Consider the following 19,926-nt stretch of genomic DNA (forward strand, 5'->3'; position numbering starts at 1 on the left):
AATAAAATAATGGCTTGCGAAATATCAAATAAATGGACAAGATAATAATAAAAATATGTAAACATAAATTAATAGACAAATTACTGAAATAAATAAAAAATATACATACATCCATGAAAATATATAAGTTTAAAATAATTAAGATAATATCAAAATTAATAAAACATGTGTCTAAAATATACGAAAAATATTAGTTTTCTAAGGTGTAAATACATGCAAAAGAAACATATTTATATATACATATAATAATAACAATAATTTCATAAAAAAATATTAGAAATACTGATTTTAAGAAAAATATGAGAAAGGACTAAATTGGGTCGGAAGTAAAAAAATAGGGGTGAATCCGCAAATAAATAAAGTCTGGAGGACCAAATTGAACGTGCAAATTACATAGAGGGGCTGGAAGGGAAATTTTCCCTTCTCTTCTAAAACGGTGTCGTCCAAGAAGGGTTAAATTGAAATTAAAATAAATTACAGGGCGAATTTAAAAAAATAAAAAAAAACCTAATTACAAAGACATTTAAAGGCGGAGGGGCTAAAAGTGCAATTTTCCCCTCCGCATAAAAACACGCGGATCCTGGGTCCGGGTCGGGTCGACGCGCGGATCCTCCCCTCAAAACGGCGCCGTTTTCAATTGGCTATTTAAGCCAAAATTAAAACCCAAATTTCATTTCAAAACCTACTTTAAAAAAAAATAAATCCTTTAAAAAAAAACCTCTCAGCCCTTCAGTCCTCCGACCATCGGTCGGTCATCGGACGCCTATCTCCAGCGTCGGTACCACCGTCCACGGTGGCCGGGAAAAAGGAAAATTCCCCTTTTAACCTTCTTAACCTCCTGAGTCTAGATCCGGGCTCAAATCTCGCGAAATATTGACGAATGGGCCCCTAGAAGCAAAGAAACCTTCCGACTTCCAATCGTCAGTCCTCGGTGACGATTTCCTCGACCGTCCGCGGTGGTTAGGGCTCAAATAAAGGTGTTTTCCTTCCCTTTATATTTATATTATTACATAAATAAAAAACAAAAAAATAACGGAAAATAAAATAGCAATGCAAATATCAACCTTTTAATCGACTATGCTCTCTGTGTTGCGAAAGTAAAGCCTTGATTTTTATTCGATTTTTTCAATCCCTATTACAATGTATTTGATGTCCTTTTATAGTCGAATGAAAACAAATCAAAGAAAGAACAAATCTGGATATATCTTTGATTCTCAAATCTATGATTTTTTCCATATGTTGCTTGATTTCTTTCCTTGTTTCGCAGGTGAAGATCGGGGAGTTTCGGTCTTGGCTCGGTTGCGGCGCTGTTGCTTCCTGGAAACCCTAGGGTTTCCTGGATCAGTTTTGGGCCACTATTCGGTTTGGGCCTCTGTTTGTTTTTAATTGGGCCACATAGGTTGATTATAAATTGGGCCCTTTAAAGCCCGGGCAAAATCTGTTATTACAATATCAAAATGAAGCAATTAATGAAACCCAAATATAGTGCCATTATATGATTACTGTATTTGTTTTTCTGCCATTCATTTTTGCCTACAGAAAATCATGGAGGCTTACTTTTACTTGGAAGGATGAGAAGAGGCTTGAATTTTTGGCCTATGCTCCAAGGCCTTTCTTCGAGGCTGTTATTATCGATACCAATGGACGAAATAGCCTTGGCTGGCAACCTGAAGTGTTTGATTGTAAAGTTTACTGGTTCTGTTGACAAAACCAACTTTGAGGCTTCCATCGACATTGATTGTAAAAGAATCCCACAATTCTTTGGATTAAAGGACATTTAAATATATATATATTTATATATATATCACGCAAGGAGTGACAGAAGAAGAAGAGTTGTGAAGCTTGTTCATCAAGACAACGTGCTACAGTGCCAGAAGCAACTCCATCTGTATATCTGCTGTGTCCACAATAAGATCATAAGATCATGAAGAAGTTGAAGCAATTGAAAACATCAAACAAGAAGCCATCGCAAGCTGCAAAACCTAGCGTTGAAGGTTTCAGTTATCGTTCAGTGTTAACAGGTTCCAATTTCAATGCTTTTCTATCACAGCTACAAGATGACTGATAAATTAGGCATAACTCATTTATAACCAGAAGCAAAAGAGTCATGCATAAGCATAAGAGCAAGAACTTAGAATAATGCATACAGCTTAAAAGAAGCTATGATAGTGAGAAACATTGCAGTGTCATTAGATTGTAAAGTATCTAAAATCTAGACATTGCAACAATCAATAACTTGTTAATATATATTATCATTGATAAGGAGACTTTAATAGTAGAAATAAGAGGGTTTGTCAAGGAACAAACCTTCAGAGATCGAGCTGACAGAATAAGTGATCGAACATTTACAGATCCCTCTAAACAATACTATTGCATCAGCTTGAACATCCTTATTTTCGTATATATAGATATCAGCTTTGATAAGAGACTGCAGATTCTCCGGTGAATAACTTTCTTGAGGGGAGGTTGGTTTCGGACCCTCAATAATAGTGGTATTATTTTCAAGGTTTCTATATTCGATTTTAGTCTCAAGTTTTTATCTCTCTACTTAGTGTAAAGCCCGAACAGGTTCTTGAAGTTTTATTGGGAATGCCTAGGGTCCATCAAAGAAATATTTAATCCACTAAGACCTTTTAAGGGCATGGGTTACTTTCTTTTTTTTTTTCTTCTTCATTTTTATTATTCTCTTTTACATTTACAAGCTAATTGATATAACTTAGTTAAAAATCAGAAGCAAAAGAGTCATTCATATATAAGAGCGAGACCAATATAGCAAGTCAATACAAGTTTACATCAAACCACCAAGATGCAGCATTGCTTTGATTCCCTTGGTAAAGCCGACAACACTAGGAATATCTTCAATTTTTCTTCTTCAGAATAGTGTGATTCTGTAAGTACTGCCAACTTCTCTAGAACTCTACCATTCTTTAAGATATACTTTGCCTTTCCCATATAATCTTTTTCATCTGTAAAATTTAAAATTTTGATGGACTTGAGTTTACACAACAAAAACAATTTATTGATTTTTATCTTATATTTTCTTACCAATTTTTTTGCGATGCGTTTTATAAATTTTTATTATTTAAATAATAATTTAAAATATTTAATAGTCACAATCATAAAAATTGTTTTAAACTTGTGTAATTTATTTAAAATTTGATAATATATTTTTTATTTAGTTTTTTAAAACCTTTTTATTAAAAAAATTATAAACAATATTTTCAACTTTAAAAACTTGTAAAATTTTTTAAATATATTATTTTAAATTTATGAAACTTTTAAAATGAATAAAACTTTTGATAAATTATTTTTATATTATATTTAAAATATATTTTTATATATTTTTAGCATTAAATATAAAATAGTTTACAAAATTTTAAAATCAATTTTTAAAAATGTATACAAAATTTTTTTCTTAAAATATTTCTTAAAACAATTTAGTTTAATGTTATTAAAATGTGTTATTTCAATTTCAATGGTATTGGCGGCAGTTGCATCCTTGGACACAGATCAACACACTCCTTCCCAATTGGACTAGTAACGGCAGAACCTTTCATTTCTCCCTTCGGATTCACGATGACACCAACAGTATCTTCAAAGTACATGTAAAAACCATCCTTTCAACGCCAAGGCTTGCGCTGCCTCACAATGACAATAAACAAGACCTTCCATAGATCAGGCTTCTTTTCTTGACAAAGGCATCACCATGTCTCCAATACAAGCTGGCGGCAATTGATTGAGGCGGCCCTTGATTCCCTTCATGGAAATATGTAGAGGTTCTTAGAATCGGTGTTTTCAGTATAGTTCATGGTGGTAACCACCGGTAAACCTAGTGACATCTTGAACTTGTTTCCACTTGATCTTCCACGTCTTCGTTTCGACATTTTCCCTTAATTTTAGCTTTATTATTACCTAGAGTTAAGAAAAAAAAGAACTCAACAACAACAAAATGCTATACCAATAACATTAAAACTAATCAGGTACCCTATTATCTCCTATCCAATAAATAAATAAAATAGTTTGAATGAGTAATTATAGTAAAACTTGTCCTGTTGACCCTTTGGTTTTTTTGGTAATACGAACGATTTTAAGTAATTTTAATTCTAAATTTTTTTTATTGGAGCACTTCACGGGTGCTCTTTGAAGAGGTAAACGGTTGATCATGAAATGTGCTTCATTCTCATAGGTGAGGATTGAACCCCCAACCACTACACCAAATCCATGGTTAAAATATATGTAAACTTGAACGCATGTTAACTACTCTTTCTTTTATTTTTATTTATATATATAAACCCTAAACCCCATATATATATATATATACAAACCTAAAAGATAGGTCATTTGACGTGAGCCCTAGGGTCAACTACATTTTGATCGTCATTCTTTTGAGCTGAACGAACCCAACGCTTCATTGGGTAAAGCTTCTCGATCTCTTTGTATTATATGTGATGATAATTAGTTCTATTTCTAGTATACAGTCAATAATATTAGATCTTTAAATATATAGGTAATTATCATGCAGGTAACCTCAATATAAGAATAATAGTTGAAAGTTTCATGGGATTTGAATGATGGATTAAGAAGCATGCACATTTGTTTTCAGAAAAAAGCAACCATACGAACAATAATGAAGGTCTAATATTAGTGACAGTGTACTAGAAATAATCTAATTATCATCACAGATAATACTAAGAGATCGAGAAGCTTTGGATTCGTTCAACTCAAAAGAATGACGATCAAAATGTAGTAGACCCCAAGGCTCACATGGAATGACCTATCCTTTTTCGAAAATGATATTGCAACTATTGCCTTTTGCTTTTCTCTCTCGCTTGAAATTGGTTAAGTGTTCATATTTCGTATATTTTCTACCCTTATATTTAGTATTTTGTTTGAATTTTAAGTGAAATATTGCATATTAGTTTACTTTGCATGATTTATGTCTCATTTACATTTATTAGAGTTTTTATATAGTTATGCTTGATTTTTATAGGATTTTGATATTTGATATTTAATTAAGTGTTTTGTGATTTGAATTAGGATTATGGGAGCTTAAGGCTCGACTTTGAAGACTATTGGAAACTAAAACAAGCAAAAATGAGCCAAATGGAGGTTGGAACAAAAACGAGCGACTTTGTCGAGTCAGTACCTTTGCCCCAAGCCATCGCCCCAGCATGTAGTGAGGAGATCCCTCGTTGGCGCCCTTGCATGGTCTTGGTGCCCCAATGTCCCTGCCTCATCCTAGCGCTCCAGCTTGTGCACCCCTACCCCGAGCCTCCCACACCCCAATGCCAACCTTGTCACTTTGATGCGTTTTGTTCGTGTTTTGATCGAGCTTTAAGGGTATTTTGGTCATTTAGGAGTTTTACAACTTCAAGCTAGCTCTTGTAACCTAGTTTAGGTCAATTAGACAATATAAATATGATATTTTGAGTGGGAGTTAGGGCCTTTTGCTATTTTCTCACAATATAGCTATTTTATTGTTTATTGCATTTTTCGACTCCATGGCTTTCTAAACACCCTATTCTAGTCAAATGATTATCGAAGTTTGATTCAATAAATTCATGAAAGTTAATTTGTGCTTAATTTTTCTTTATTCTTTAGTGTTTGTGCATTTTCTGCTTGAATTACAATTGTTCAGATTTGTTAAATATTCAGTAATATTTAATAACTTCAAACGATTGCCTTTTCAATTAGAATAATTAGATCTGAAATTATTTCATTCATTCTAATACTTGTGATGAACTACATAATTGTTTATGTCATAGTGTATGATTATGTGGTGCGGATATGTGATCTAGCTTAAATAAACCCCGTTGAGGTGAGTTTGTTGATTAGAATTAGATCTCTCGTTTTTAATGCTACTGGTAAGTTAAATCTTGGGCGTTGAATTACAATGTTATTTATTGGTTAGGGAAATAATTTCAAATAAGTTGCCTCGTGGTTCCTGAACAGATAAGGAGATATTAGTTGAACGACATTGAGTCAACAACTAAAATTAATTTATTAAAAGCATTGAAGATATCTTTCCATCGACAATCAGATTTATGAATCAAATGAAGATTTTATCTTCGACTAAAGCTTTTTCTTATTGATTTTTCAAAAAAAAATATTTATTGTTTTTTTTCATTTAAGCTTTTAATTCAATTTTAGTTTTTGAGTTTCTTAAAAACCCCTCTTATTACTTAATTTGTTTTTACTTAAGAAATAAAATTATTACTAATCTTTGTGTATACAACTCTACTTGTCGTTATCTACTAATTTTATATTTTCAAGTATTTTTTGTATGCCTTGATAACCTAACGAAATTCTCTTTTAGATCACTACCCAAAGCACTTAGGGTTTCCTTTGTAGAATAGAAAAAAAATTGGAAAGATGAAAAATTAAAAGGGTGAAAAAATAAGAAGATAGAAAATATAATTTTTTTTAGGTGTGATTGGTAGGAAAGATAAAAAGAAAGAAAGAAAAAAAAATTTTGTTTACATCCATCGCTTGGTAGAGTTGAAAAATAAGAGGAAAGAAATTGAAACTTTTGAAAAATAAGCGAAAAAGTGAAAATAAAATAAATTTTAAGTGTGCTTGGTAAGAAAGAAAATATGAGAGATGATAACTTTTCATCCTAATGCATAAAAGTCAATCCTTCCAAATTGAAATGATAAGAGGAGAAAATAATATATCTTAGTTCAAAATTATGCATTTTTCAAATATTTCATTTTCTTTCTTTTTATTTTTCAACTCTATCAAGCAATAAATGGAAAAAAACAAATGAGTGTCCTTGGTAAAAAATAAAAGAAAGAGGAAAGATGTAACAACCAATTTCGTCAATGTAAAAAAATTTGGTTTCGAGGACAAATTTATTAAACCGAATTAATCCAAAAATTTTAGTTGAACATCTACGAAATAAGTTCAACAATGGAAAGTAGAATTATTTAGTAAAATTTTTAAATAGAACCAATATTAGAACCCAAGCATTCCTCAATAGTTTCAACCACTACTTTTTTTTTTGGTGAATAAATTAAAACACTTTACATTAAGCTAGAAATAGTCAAAAGGAGAAGCTACATATAACTGTAAGCCTTCCTCTCTGTCAAATGCCAACTTGGCAATATGATTAGCTTCAACATTTTCTTCTCTAGGGATATGTTCAATTGACCAATTCTCCACATTTTGCAAAAGCTGAGTTATGCGTCTGATTATTGCTGAATTTAACTACTTCGACAAAGATTCCTTGAGAGCCCCAATAACTTCCATGTTGTCTGTCTGTACCAATATCCTATCATGTTGTCTTCCTTGCACTAACGACACACCATCAAGAATGTCCCACAATTTAGCTTCGTATACCGAACATTTTCCCAATCTACGATTAAATCTAAGGATCCAATTCCCATCATGATCTCTCAAAACTCCTCCTGCAGTAGGACATCCTATGTTTCAACCACTACTTTAAGAATAACTCTAGCATGAACATCCATTTCTTTCTCTGCTAGATTAACTTTTTTCACATTAATCTCTCTTCGACACTACTTATCTAAATGACTAAAGGTACCACGACAAGTGCTTTTTGGAGGTAACCAAATAACTTCAATTAAAACCCCCTTTTCCAATTCAACCATAATACTTCCTAGTACTTCATCTTCTACAACAACTTCAATACATACATTAGCACAATCAAGATGCTTCCTCATAGGAGTAGCCCTATCTATGTACTGAGTTTGATCCACACTAGAGCTTTCTTCAAATCCAATTCAAGAGGCATTAAACTTGGTTCCCACTTCCTTAACACAAGTGCCTTACCCTAATTCAAGCACCCAATCTCTAGTTTCTTGATTCTGAAATAAAGTTTGATACAATTTAGGCCTAAGAAATCTAACTTCAACACCACCTTGTTTACCCCATAATAGATTTGTAGCCTTTTGGAAAAGACTAAAATTAGGAGATTTTTCTAAAAACTGTCCCACTAATCCATTCACCCATTGAGCATGACCCTCATTTCTATTAACAAGAGGATAGAATTGTAGTGATTGAGAGCCACTAATCGAAAAAAATAATTCCAGTTTAACACAATTGTTGGAAGCGTAATAAAAATAGCTCAAATACTAATTTTTTTATTACACACAAATAACACACAATATAAATATCTTTTTTTCCTCTCTATACTAGTTACTGCTAGTTTACAACTCTCACTCTTTTCTTTCTTTTTTTCTCAACACTCACTTTTTCTTCTTTTTTTTCTCACAACATTCACTCAGTTTTTCAGCTGCTATTATACTAACTCATAAACCATATTTATAGACTTACTTAAACCGACTTAAATGTGGTCGCCACAGCCCATTCTTATCCCTTAACCTTCATGAAATCCAGTTGTTACTCATCCATTATTATGGATAATGCTCCAAGTCATTCTTAGCCAACTCATCATATTTAATCCTTAAGTAATTGTTAACAAATTTCCACGTTAAGCCAAGTTACAGACCAATTCTTTTGATAGCTTGCTACCACCTTGTTTGCATTCTTAGCCGACTTTAAAAGTCGATTTGATTTCTAACACTCTCCATCAAACCGAGCTTTTCATTCCAAGATTGTCTTTGAGTTTATGGAATACGTTTGTTTTTAATGGCTTCGTGAAAATGTCTGTCAATTGATCTTCTGTTCTGCAGTAAACTAACTCCGCATTTTTATTCTTCACTTGCTCTTGAATAAAATAATACTTTATATCGATATGTTTGCTTCGACTATGAGACACCGAATTCTTTACAAGAGATATTGTGGACTTTTTGTCAACATAAATTGCAATTGTACCTTATTGTATAATAGATAATTTACCCAAAATATTCTTCAACCAAATTTCTTGACACGTGCATGTTGCAACAACCATGTATTCTGCTTCACATGTTGAGAGGGCTACTGTTTGTTGCTTTTTCGATGACCATGAAAATACAGCAAAACCAATATGAAATAAATATCTGGATGTGCTTTTACGATCATCCAAGTCACCACCATAATCACTATTTGAATAACCAACCAATTTTGAACTTTGTGAGTGTGTATAAAATAAACCATTATCCATCATACCTTTGATGTATCTTAAAATTCTCTTTGTTGCAATCAGGTGATCTTGTTTTCGCTTCTCCATGTATCTGCTAACTATTCCCACTATGTACATTATATCTAGCAGCTTGATAGTCATGTACCTTAAACTTCCAACGATACTTTTGAACAACATTGGATTTATCGGCTCTCTAGATGAATCAACACTTAATTTCATGCCTGGTTCGGCTAGCATGGCTATCAGCTTGCAATCTTTCATTCTGAATTTTCTTAAAATTTATTCTGCATATTTCTTTTGAGACATAAATATTCTATCTTTCATTTGTTGCACTTCGACTCCAAGAAAGTATGACATTTCACCAATACCTATCATTTCAAATTCTTTAGTCATAGCTTTTTTAAAGTCATTAAACATACATGGACTATTTCTCGTGAAAATTATATCATCCACGTATAAGCACACGATCATGATGTCTCCAACACCCTTTTTCTTTGTATATAGGACATGCTTGTACGGGCTTTTCATTAACCCACTCTTCTAAAAGTATTCATCTATTCTTCTGTTCCATGCTCTCAGGGCTTGCTTCAGTCTATATAAAGCTTTCTTCAAGTGGTAGACTTTGTCTTCCTGTCCTTGTTTGCTATATCCAAGTGGTTGTTCAATGTAGACTTCTTCCTCTAGGTAGCCATTAAGAAATGTTGACTTCACGTCCATCTGATAATTAATCTTCCATTTATTTTATGCTGCAATTGTCGTGAGAAGCCTTATAGTGTCAATTCTGGCGACTGGAACAAATACTTCATCATAGTCTACTCCATGTCTTTGCTTGTAACCTTTTGCAACTAGTCTTGCTTTTTATTTATCCACTTTTCCTTCTTTGTTGGTCTTTGTCTTGTACACCCATTTGACTCCAATTGGATTATGTCATTCTGGTAGACTTGTTAACTCCCACATGTCATTTCTTCTTATTGCTGCAATTTATTCATCCATTGCCTTCTTCCATTTGACATCTTCAATTGCATCTTTATATGTTATTGGGTCACATTCTGTCATTAAACAGAATAATTAATAATCGAGTGTTGTTTTTATGGGTTCTGTGACCTCATAAATATCGTGTATACTACGCATTTTTGCAGGTGCTTCCTCTGAGTTGCTAGTACTGTTGCTGATTGGTGATGACGATGTTGTAGGATCTGTTGCAACAAAACTTGGTGGAGGGATTTGATCATCGCCTTGTTCTTGATTGATGAAATTATCGTCTTTGTCATCATTGAAAAATAATCCTTCAATTTTCTTTTCTTCTTCACTCAATCTCCAGTAATCAGATTTATCGAATTTAACATCTTTTGAAATAATAACTTTCTTGGTGAGAGGGTTGTATAGCCTGTATGCCTTGCTTCTTTTTTCATGACCAATGAAAATACATTTTACTCCTTTGTCGTTGAGCTTCTTTTTCGTCTGGTCAAGAACATGAGCACATGCGATGCATCCAAAAATCTTGAGATGTCCAACTCCTGGCTTTTGATTGCTCCAAGCTTCGTTTGGCGTCTTGTATTTCACACTTTTTGTTGGACATCATTTCAACAAATAAACAACACATTGAACAGCTTCTGCCTAGAAAGTTCTTGGTAAACACTTACCTTTAACCATGCTTCTTACCATATCAAGAATAGTGTGGTTCTTTCTTTCAACGACTTCATTTTGTTGTGCCGTATACGTAGTTGTTAGCTGGTGAATAATGCCATGCTCCTTGTAGAAGCTTTCAAATAGCTTTGAAGTGTACTCATCACCTCTATCAGTTCTGAGTATCTTAATGTAATGTCCACTCTGTTTTTCTACCATAGCTTTGAACTCAATAAACTTCTCAAATGTTTCTGATTTTGTTTTAAGATATATCCAACTTTTTCAACTAAAATCATCAATAAAAGTAAAATAGTACATGTTTCCACCAAGTGATGGTATGTCAAACGGACTTGCTATATCAGAGTGCACAATTTTCAATGGTCTCTTAGCTCTTTGAGTTTTTTCAACTTTAAAATTATGTCTATGTCATTTTCCTTTAATGCAAGCTTCACACAGTTGATCAGGAGGATTAATTTCTAGCAATTTATTCTCTATATTTTCTTTTGACAATAACTTCAGACCGAAAAATCCAATATGCCCGAGCCTTAAATGCCATAACCATGAATCATCTTTGATTGCGTTCTTCATACACTTCACCTCTCCAGATTCAATGTTAATAGTAAACATGCGGTTACACGTCATATCAACTTGGGCAATTCATTCGTCACTCTTATTTTTTAGAGCGAGCATGCTAATCCTTCATATGTACTTCATATCCTTTTTCTAGAAGATGTCCAAGGCTGATGATGTTGCTTTTCAAAGCTAGCACATAACAAACATCTGATATGAACTTTCTTTGTAACACCCCTAACCCGTATCCGTCATCGAATTAGGGTTAAGAGGCATTACTAAACAAAACAGAACTTAGAACTGACATTCAGTATAGTTCAATAATTTTAACGGTTACATATAAATTGCTAGGTCTAATATTAAACATGTAAAATTTTAAACTTCTCTTTAAAATTACAATCCATTTAAAGCATAAGAATATAAGTAATTTTCGTATGACTATTAATTTCATATACAATATATCAAAGTACGACTTTCCAAAACATTTATCTAGCCTGTACATGCCATAATTAAAATTTAAACAGTTTAATACCGAGACAGTAGATAGAGTGATGATCTTGCTGACAATCCCCGAGCTTGAAGCTTGATCTTTAAGTATATAAAACAGAAAGACATAAACAAACAAAGTAAGCTTTTATAACTTAGTAAGTCTATTGCATAATGAAATATATATATATAAATAATATAACTTTTTAATTTAATTTATTGAGATTGCAATTAACACATATAATTAATATTTATACATTTACTGTACTCAGACCATTTTATTTATAGTCAAATATATGTACCTGTCGAAATGCGTTTAATTGAATATATATTTATACCAAACAACATTAAAACCAAATGAATATAACCGAGCATATATGTATGTTATACACATATCATATCCAATTGTGTATGTATACTCATAATAAACTTATAACCAAATACAAATCTAATACATGTGACCAAATGCATTCATCTTCATCAAATAATTATAAATAGAGGTGTATGCATTTCAAATGCATATGTAGATACTTATCAAATACATATACCGAATATTTATACGTATACATTTATCAACTGCATAAATCGAAAGCATGTATGTATATTTTTACAAATGCATAGACCGAATATGTACATATTCATTAAACACACTTAGCCGAAGGTATATATGCTCATCAATTAAAGATAACCAAAATCATATAATTGTACACTTAATCATATTCTTTAAACAGATTCGCTGGCACTTAGCCTGCTAGACTTAAAGCCTAATTCAGTACACCGGCACTTAGCCTGCTAGACATATAGTCTGAAATGTTTCACCGGCATTAAGCTTGCTAGACGTAAAGTCTGAAATGTTTCACTGGCAATAAACCTGATAGGCACTAAGCCTAAAATCTCAATTCACAGAAGTTATATCTCATATTTGTATATATTATCCACATAAAAATTCAACTCAATAATTTATAAACTATATCTTTAATCCACATAGGTATATAAAGTTCAGACATTAAATTCAGCTCAATAACTTAATTATACATCTGAACATATATATATATATAACTTAATACATTAAAGCCTACTACCTAATATCATGCATTCGAACACCTTATGATATTCCAGACTAATAATTTCATATCTTCAATTCCATTCAAGAATTTTTACATGAATATACATACATAATCGAACCTCCCTTATACATATATAAATTTTATACTTAAACTCATTACAGAACATATATATATGCATATTTGCATAATTGAACCTCATATAAACTTGTATATATGGCATACCTGAATTCAATACAAGGACATATACATGTATATTTGCATATTATAGATCCAATACAAAGTTTTATACCAATATAAACCTATGTTTATTTCCGAATCTTAAGTACACACACACCCACACACACACACACACATATATATACCTTTTATTAAACCAATACTTTATACTTGTATATACATGTATAAATTCAAAACTCGTACATATAAAAATATAAAACTTTTATACTCCAACTAAATTTGATAACATTTATAATTGTATATCCTTATATACCTTCATACTTTAACTAAATTCAAATGACCATATAAGTATATACCTATGATTCGAACAGGTAACAATAATGCATATAATTCACTCATACTTTTAATTATTTCAACCAACATATTTTAAATTATAATTCATCAAAATACAGCACATATAAATACCTATATACTGATTTTTATGACATTAAATAGCTAATAGACTTACATCGGACAGTGTAAAATCGAAACCGGACGATTAGTCGACGACTTTAACTTTTCCTCGATCTAACTCCGATTTCTTTGGTTCTTGATCTAAATATATTCAAAATGAGATAAATTAAATATTATTACATTCAAATTTAGTCCAAAAACACATAAATAGGAAAATTACCATTTTATCCCTAATATTTACATTTTTTGCAATTTAGTCCCTATTACATAAAACACAAAATACACAAAATTTGCCCATACTATACAAGGGCCGAATGTCCCTAGTGCTCATACAAGTCCACAAATTTCATTTATTTCACATTTTATTCCCTCAAATTTTTAATTTCACAATTTAGCCCTAATTACTCAATTTCACCAAAAATTCAAAGACAAAACACGTTAATCTTTCTCATATCTTTCATATTTCATCATCAACTATCACAAAGCTCAAGCATTCATCAATGGCATATCACAAAATCAACACCAAATTCTAAAATTAAAGCATGGGTCTTGTAGTACACAAAGCAACGATCTCAAAAACGTAAAAATTTTCAAAAACCGAACAAAAACGAACCTTTAATTAAGCAAGGATATGGCCGAACTTTAGAAAGCCATAGTTGAGCTTCTTTTTTCTTAACATACGGCTTGCAGAAGATGATAAAATAATCTTTTCTTAAGTTATTTTAACTAATATATATTTTAATTACTTAATGACTACTTTAACCTTAATTTAATTAATTATAAAACATATAACTTAAGGGTAATTTAGACCATTGCAGCCCACTAACTATTAAATGGCCTAATTCCCATTTATAACCCTTATTTTTAAAAGACAACAACAATTGGGTGCTTTTAAATTTAACCCTTAAATTTTTATTTTACGCGATTAAGCCCTTTTTATCAAATTGTGCACTCAAACGATCAAATTTTTATACAAAATTTTTACACATAGTAATTCACATACTGTAAATATCAAAAATAATTTTAAAATATTTTTTTGACTTGGATTTGTGGTCCCGAAACCACTTTGTCTGATTAGGGTCAAGATCGGGTTGTTACATTATTTCTCCGTCCTTTTGTGTAATAGTAACTTTGCCTTTACCTTTGACTGTGGCATACTATTCATCTCCAAATGTTACTTGTCAGTGAATATTCTCGTTCAACTCTGAAAATAAGTCTTTTCGGCCACACATGTGATTGTTGGCGCAATTATCAAGATATAAAATATTTTTACTTGATTTTTCACTTTCTTTATAAGTGGGGAATACACTAGATTCCACGTTTTCTTCTTCTTTAGCTACTACTACATGAATTCTCTCCTCCACCTTGGGAGTTGATCTACACTCACAATTAATATGGCCATATTTATTACAATTATAACATTGTATTTGAGATTTATTTCCTTGTGAAATCTACCTCTTCCTCGACCTCGTCTACGTATTCCTCGTCCACCTCTATTTCTGCCTTTATAACCTCCACGGTATCCTCCATGATTGTTTGTACATTGTCCAAAACTATTGCTAGCTCCACTTTCATTGAAGGGCAACTTGCTTTGCAAGACTTGCTCCAAATTTTCAGTATAATCATTTTGCTTGATTTTATGCTCATGGGCTTGGAAGGAACCCACAAGCTCGTCAATTGATATTTGTGACAAATCTTTGACTCTTTAATGGCAACCACCACATAATCAAATTTGCGTGTTAATGATCGCAAAATTTTTTCCATTACTCTGACATCATCAAGTGTTTCTCCATTCATTTTAATTTTTTTTACCACCACTTTCACTCGGATGACATAATCATCAACACTTTCTGAAGGTTTCATTTTCAACGTCTCAAATTAGGATCTAAGGGTTTGTAAACGTACCTTTTTTGCCTTTTCCGCTCCTTGAAAGGATTTTTGCAAAATTCTCCACGCTTTCTTTGATGTCTTCGCATCTGAAATTTTTTCAAAGGTTGATTTATCAACGCCTTAAAAAATAAAGAACAACGCCCTCTTATCCTTTTTACGAGCTTCTTTCAATACTCTTTTTTCTTCGTTTGCCAAAGCCGCTTTGACTGCTGCATTTTCTGGCTCGACATACCCTTCTTCGACAACGTCCCAACAGTCTTGAGAGCCAAGCAAAGCCTTCATTTGGATGCTCCAATTACCTTAATTTATTTTTGTTAATTTCAGGATCTGCGATTGAATCATATTTGCCATTGTGACGTCGACAGAAACTTAACTCGGATACCACTTTTGAAAAAGCGTAATAAAAATAGCTCAAATACTAATTTTTTTATTACACACAAATAACACAGAATACAAATATCTTTTGTTTCTCTCTATACTAGCTGCTGCTAGTTTACAACTCTCACTCTTTTTCTTTCTTTTTTCTCAACACTCACTTACTTTTTCTTCTTTTTTTCTCTCAACATTCACTCACTTTTTCAGTTGCTATTATACTAACTCATGGTTTATATCTATAGACTTACTTAAACCGACTTAAATATTGCTGCCGCAGCCCATTCTTATCCCTCAACCTTTATGAAATCCAGCTGTTACTTATCCATTATTATGGATAATGCTCCAAGTCATTCCTAGCCAACTCATCATATTAATCGTAAGTAATTGTTAACAAATTTCCTCGTTAAGCCAAGTTGCAGACCAATTCTTTAGACAGCTTGCTACCACCTTGTCTGCATGCTTACCCGACTTTAAAAGTCGGTTTGATTTCTAACAAGTACCTCCAACTGCATCATCTCCAATTTGTGGCATTCTGTTGATCCATTGATCTTTGATTAACACCCAAGAACAACAAATCATAACAAGAAAAAAAATTAATCAAAAAGAGCAAACATGATAAAAGAATCAAAGGAAAAGAAAAGAAAATCTAAAAATTATCTGGGCGTATGATAGACTCAGGTAACATGCACATCTTCAAATTTTTCTATATTTAATAAGAATTTAGGTAGTGAAATTGTAAACAATTTCCATCACGTAATGATACTCTTTGAATCACAAGCAAATAAGTCATTGGTAAGAGCAAGACTAATATAAATAGCAACAGTACAATATTTATTTATTAATATCAAAAAATAAAGATGCACAGATGCTTTGATTCCCGTGGTGAAGCCGACAACACTTTAGATATCTTCGATTTTCTTTCTTCAGAATAGCGTAATGATGTACGTATAGTCAACTTCTCTAGAGCTCTACCATTCTTTAGGAAATACTTTGCCTTCCCAATACAATCTCTTTCATCTGTAATGCCTGAAATTTTGATGGACTTGAGTTTAGACAACAAGCAAGAAGGAACTTTCTCTGGCAGAGAGATGAGAGCTTCCTAAAATCAACAACATAAAAATGGAGTCAGTAAGACTTTTCAACTTGAAATCAAATGAAGCTTAAACTTAGAACAATTAATACCTGATTAAACTCAAGTTTTTCTAGTTCAGGCAAACTTGAGAGTAAAGTTTCAAGTCCCTTTTCCCATTGACCATAGTATGGGCGTAGATCATTAGAACAATGTATCTTCAATTTGACCAAGTTAGCAAAAACAGGAAGCGGTTCACAGCTTAAAAGAAGCTATGGCAGTCACAAAATTTGCAGTGTGTTAGTAGACTGTAAAGTATCTAAAAATCTAGACAAGGCAACAAGCAATAAGTTTTGTACTAGAAATAAGGTGAAAGAAGATGTGAAGAGACAAACCTCGAGAGAAGTATCCGACAGAATAAGTGAACGAACATTACAGATCCCTCTAAAAAAAGTAGATCCATCAACTTCAAGACTGTTGGATATATCGATATCAGCTTTGACAAGAGATTGCAGATTCTGCAGTGAATACCCTGCTACTAATTCGTCGTCGTACTCCAGGTAGACTAGATTTGGGGCATCGATCGTTATCCAACCATAGTCACTTTGATAGGTGTAAAGTAGAGTCAATCTCTTGAGCAAATGATGTGAAATATTGAAGTTGCTTATATTGCTCATGAGAAATTTCTCTATCACCAAATCTTCAAGACTGGTGCAGCCGGATAATAGACTTTTAACTGAATCATCATTCGAAAAATTAACTTCCTCAAGATAAATAGTCTTTAGATTCGGGAAGTGAGCACCCTTGGGAACATCCAAAACAAAATCAAATTCCATACACAGTTTCAAAGTAACCAATGTCCTGCAAGTAAATAGAACAGCCGGCCGAGTAGTGAACTTGCCTGGGGAGATGTTTAAATCAAGATGTTTAACCCCACGATGAACTGCAGCAGATATCCACGCGTGAAAACGGTCAGGATCAATCATTGCTCGACATTTGAGACGAAGTTTATCGATATTTGTCATATTATGAGTAATCAGCATTTTGTCCACAAGGCATCCGTAGCTATAAATGTCAATATGCCTGTAACTTGTATAACCCCGGCGCCACAAATCGCCTTCGAAATCAAAGTGGAGATTAGGAAGTAAAGCAAAAAGATATCTCCATCGGGTAGATAAAATAGAGGTCCTAATGACTTGTTTTGCATAAAGGAATGACAGAATGTGAATTAAAATTGAATCATGTAAACCACTAATCCTGTCTACATTCTCCATTTTCACTTGCTTAGCCATTCCAAGTTGAATAAGAAATAATTCTGTCTACAAGAAAGAAGACGGCAGAAACAGAAAAAAGATAAAGCCTAACATTAGGGTTTTCTTTTTATAGACTATTTTGATTAGGTTGAATGTACGGTGCATTGAGTTTTAGTATGTAGTTTTAATTATTAAATTTTATATAAATTTATTGATGGATTATTAACTCGTTTGGTAAGTAGCTGCCAATGTAAGAGAATATGGATTCGAGTGTCCTCAAACGTATTATCTTCCTATTTATGAGTTGAGTTTTTATAAATTATTCAAAACTTTCGTAACAATTTCTATAAATAATAAAATTTTTTACCATAACTTTAGAAAGTGATTGTTTATAAATAAATTATGATTAACAAAACTATAACATTTTTTATTGAATAAATATATTATTTTTATAATATATAACATGAGCATATAAATAAGTTTTGTCCATACTTCTCGACCATAACTTTTTATAAATAAATATATTGTAACATTTTTATAACATGTAAATTAGTTTTTATAATAAACTTTTTACCATAAATTTAGATTATTTTAGGATTTAAATAATATAATTTTTATAATATAAGATTTTTTTTACTATAATAATCTAAACACTCATATGTGTCCATGCTTATAATATAATTTTTATAATTTGTATAAAAATAACTTTTTAAAAGTAGATTTGGGTGTAATTACCTGTGTAATTACTTCAATATCTCATCCTACCTCCAAAAAATGGAAATTAAGTATAATTGTGGTATTCCAATTACACTCAATTCAGTGAGACCTGCTAATTACAATGATTACCGACATATGTCACTTTTGTGTAATTACAAATAATTACATTTAAATCCAATTATTAAGTGGTTTTTCAAACACTAAATTAAGTATCGTACACTATTAGTAGTGGATGGGAAATTGGTGACTAATGTCAATTATTATTTGTTTATTTTTATTAACCTATGGAGATTGTGGAAAGATTTACTAAAATTTTATGATTTTATGGTTAATTATTATTAACTGATGTCACCGATGATGATTATAAAAATAAAATATATTCGCATTAATAAGGTTGGGTTTGAATGAGTGATACATTTATCTGTGATTAGTGTAAAAACAGCGGTGACGGTGAAATTAGATACTGTAACGATATTATAGCTTGAGACAAAAAATAAGTTAAACATATCGCACCGCACCCAATTACCCATCCAAACCACCCTAAGTGTTGAGTAAAATGATAAAACATAGTTCAAATATTAAAAAAACAATAATATTAGAAAAAATAAATATCAGCCTCAAATATAAATCATAAAACTAACATATAATTAATACTTAACCTAGTAATTCTATAGAGTTTGAGATTGAGAGCGAGAGATGAAGATTAATAATGATATCGTCTAAATTCATGAAAAAAATAGTATATCTTAAATTCAGTTTGACCAAGGAAGCAAAAACAGGAAGTGGTTCACAGCTTAAAATAAGCTATGACAGTCACAAAAATTGCACTATCAGTAGATATTGCAACAAGCAACAAGTTTTATATATAGCAGAAAAAAAGGCAAAAGAAACAAAGCTGAAGAGAAGTATGAGAGAATAAGTGAAGGAACATACATTAGAGATCCCTCTAAAAAGTGTTGTTGCATCAGCTTGAAGAGTAATGTAATATTGGAATATATGGTTTGACAAGAAATTGCAGATTCTGCAGTGAAGACTTGGCTCCTCTTACTTGGTCGAGGTATTTGAAATAGGCTAGATTTGTATAGTCGAGCAACTGATGTGAAATACTTAAGTTGCTTTTATTTTCAGTCTTTTAAGACCATATCTTCAAGACTGGAACAGCCGGATAAGAAATTTTCAACTGAACCATCATTCAAAAAT

The 19,926-nt window shown here is 31.9% G+C and overlaps 1 protein-coding gene and 1 pseudogene across 1 annotated transcript; both read right to left on the reverse strand.

Annotated features, from left to right (window-relative positions):
• Positions 1-3,461: 3,461 nt before the first annotated feature.
• Positions 3,462-3,884, reverse strand: LOC107938634 (60S ribosomal protein L23-like; annotated as a pseudogene).
• Positions 3,885-16,366: 12,482 nt separating this feature from the next.
• LOC107938635 (F-box protein At4g22280) lies at positions 16,367-18,127 on the reverse strand. The gene is made up of 3 exons (XM_041086988.1): positions 17,152-18,127; positions 16,870-17,028; positions 16,367-16,786 (listed from the first exon to the last, which is right to left on the reverse strand). The coding sequence occupies exons 1-3, from the start codon at positions 18,046-18,048 to the stop codon at positions 16,532-16,534; spliced, it is 1,311 nt and encodes a 436-aa protein (XP_040942922.1). The 5' UTR covers positions 18,049-18,127; the 3' UTR covers positions 16,367-16,531.
• Between the last annotated feature and the right edge of the window lie 1,799 nt (positions 18,128-19,926).

This window comes from Gossypium hirsutum, chromosome D01 (assembly GCF_007990345.1).
Source record: "Gossypium hirsutum isolate 1008001.06 chromosome D01, Gossypium_hirsutum_v2.1, whole genome shotgun sequence".
NCBI classification, from domain to species: Eukaryota; Viridiplantae; Streptophyta; class Magnoliopsida; order Malvales; family Malvaceae; genus Gossypium; species Gossypium hirsutum.

Coding starts and splice junctions, on each gene's coding strand:
- LOC107938635 (XM_041086988.1), bottom strand. CDS start 18,048: ATGGCTAAGCAAGTGAAAATGGAGAATGTAGACAGGATTAGTGGTTTA. Junction 17,029..17,151: donor TGTCGGATACTTCTCTCGAG/GTTTGTCTCTTC, acceptor TGACTGCCATAG/CTTCTTTTAAGCTGTGAACC. Junction 16,787..16,869: donor AAAAACTTGAGTTTAATCAG/GTATTAATTGTT, acceptor TGTTGATTTTAG/GAAGCTCTCATCTCTCTGCC.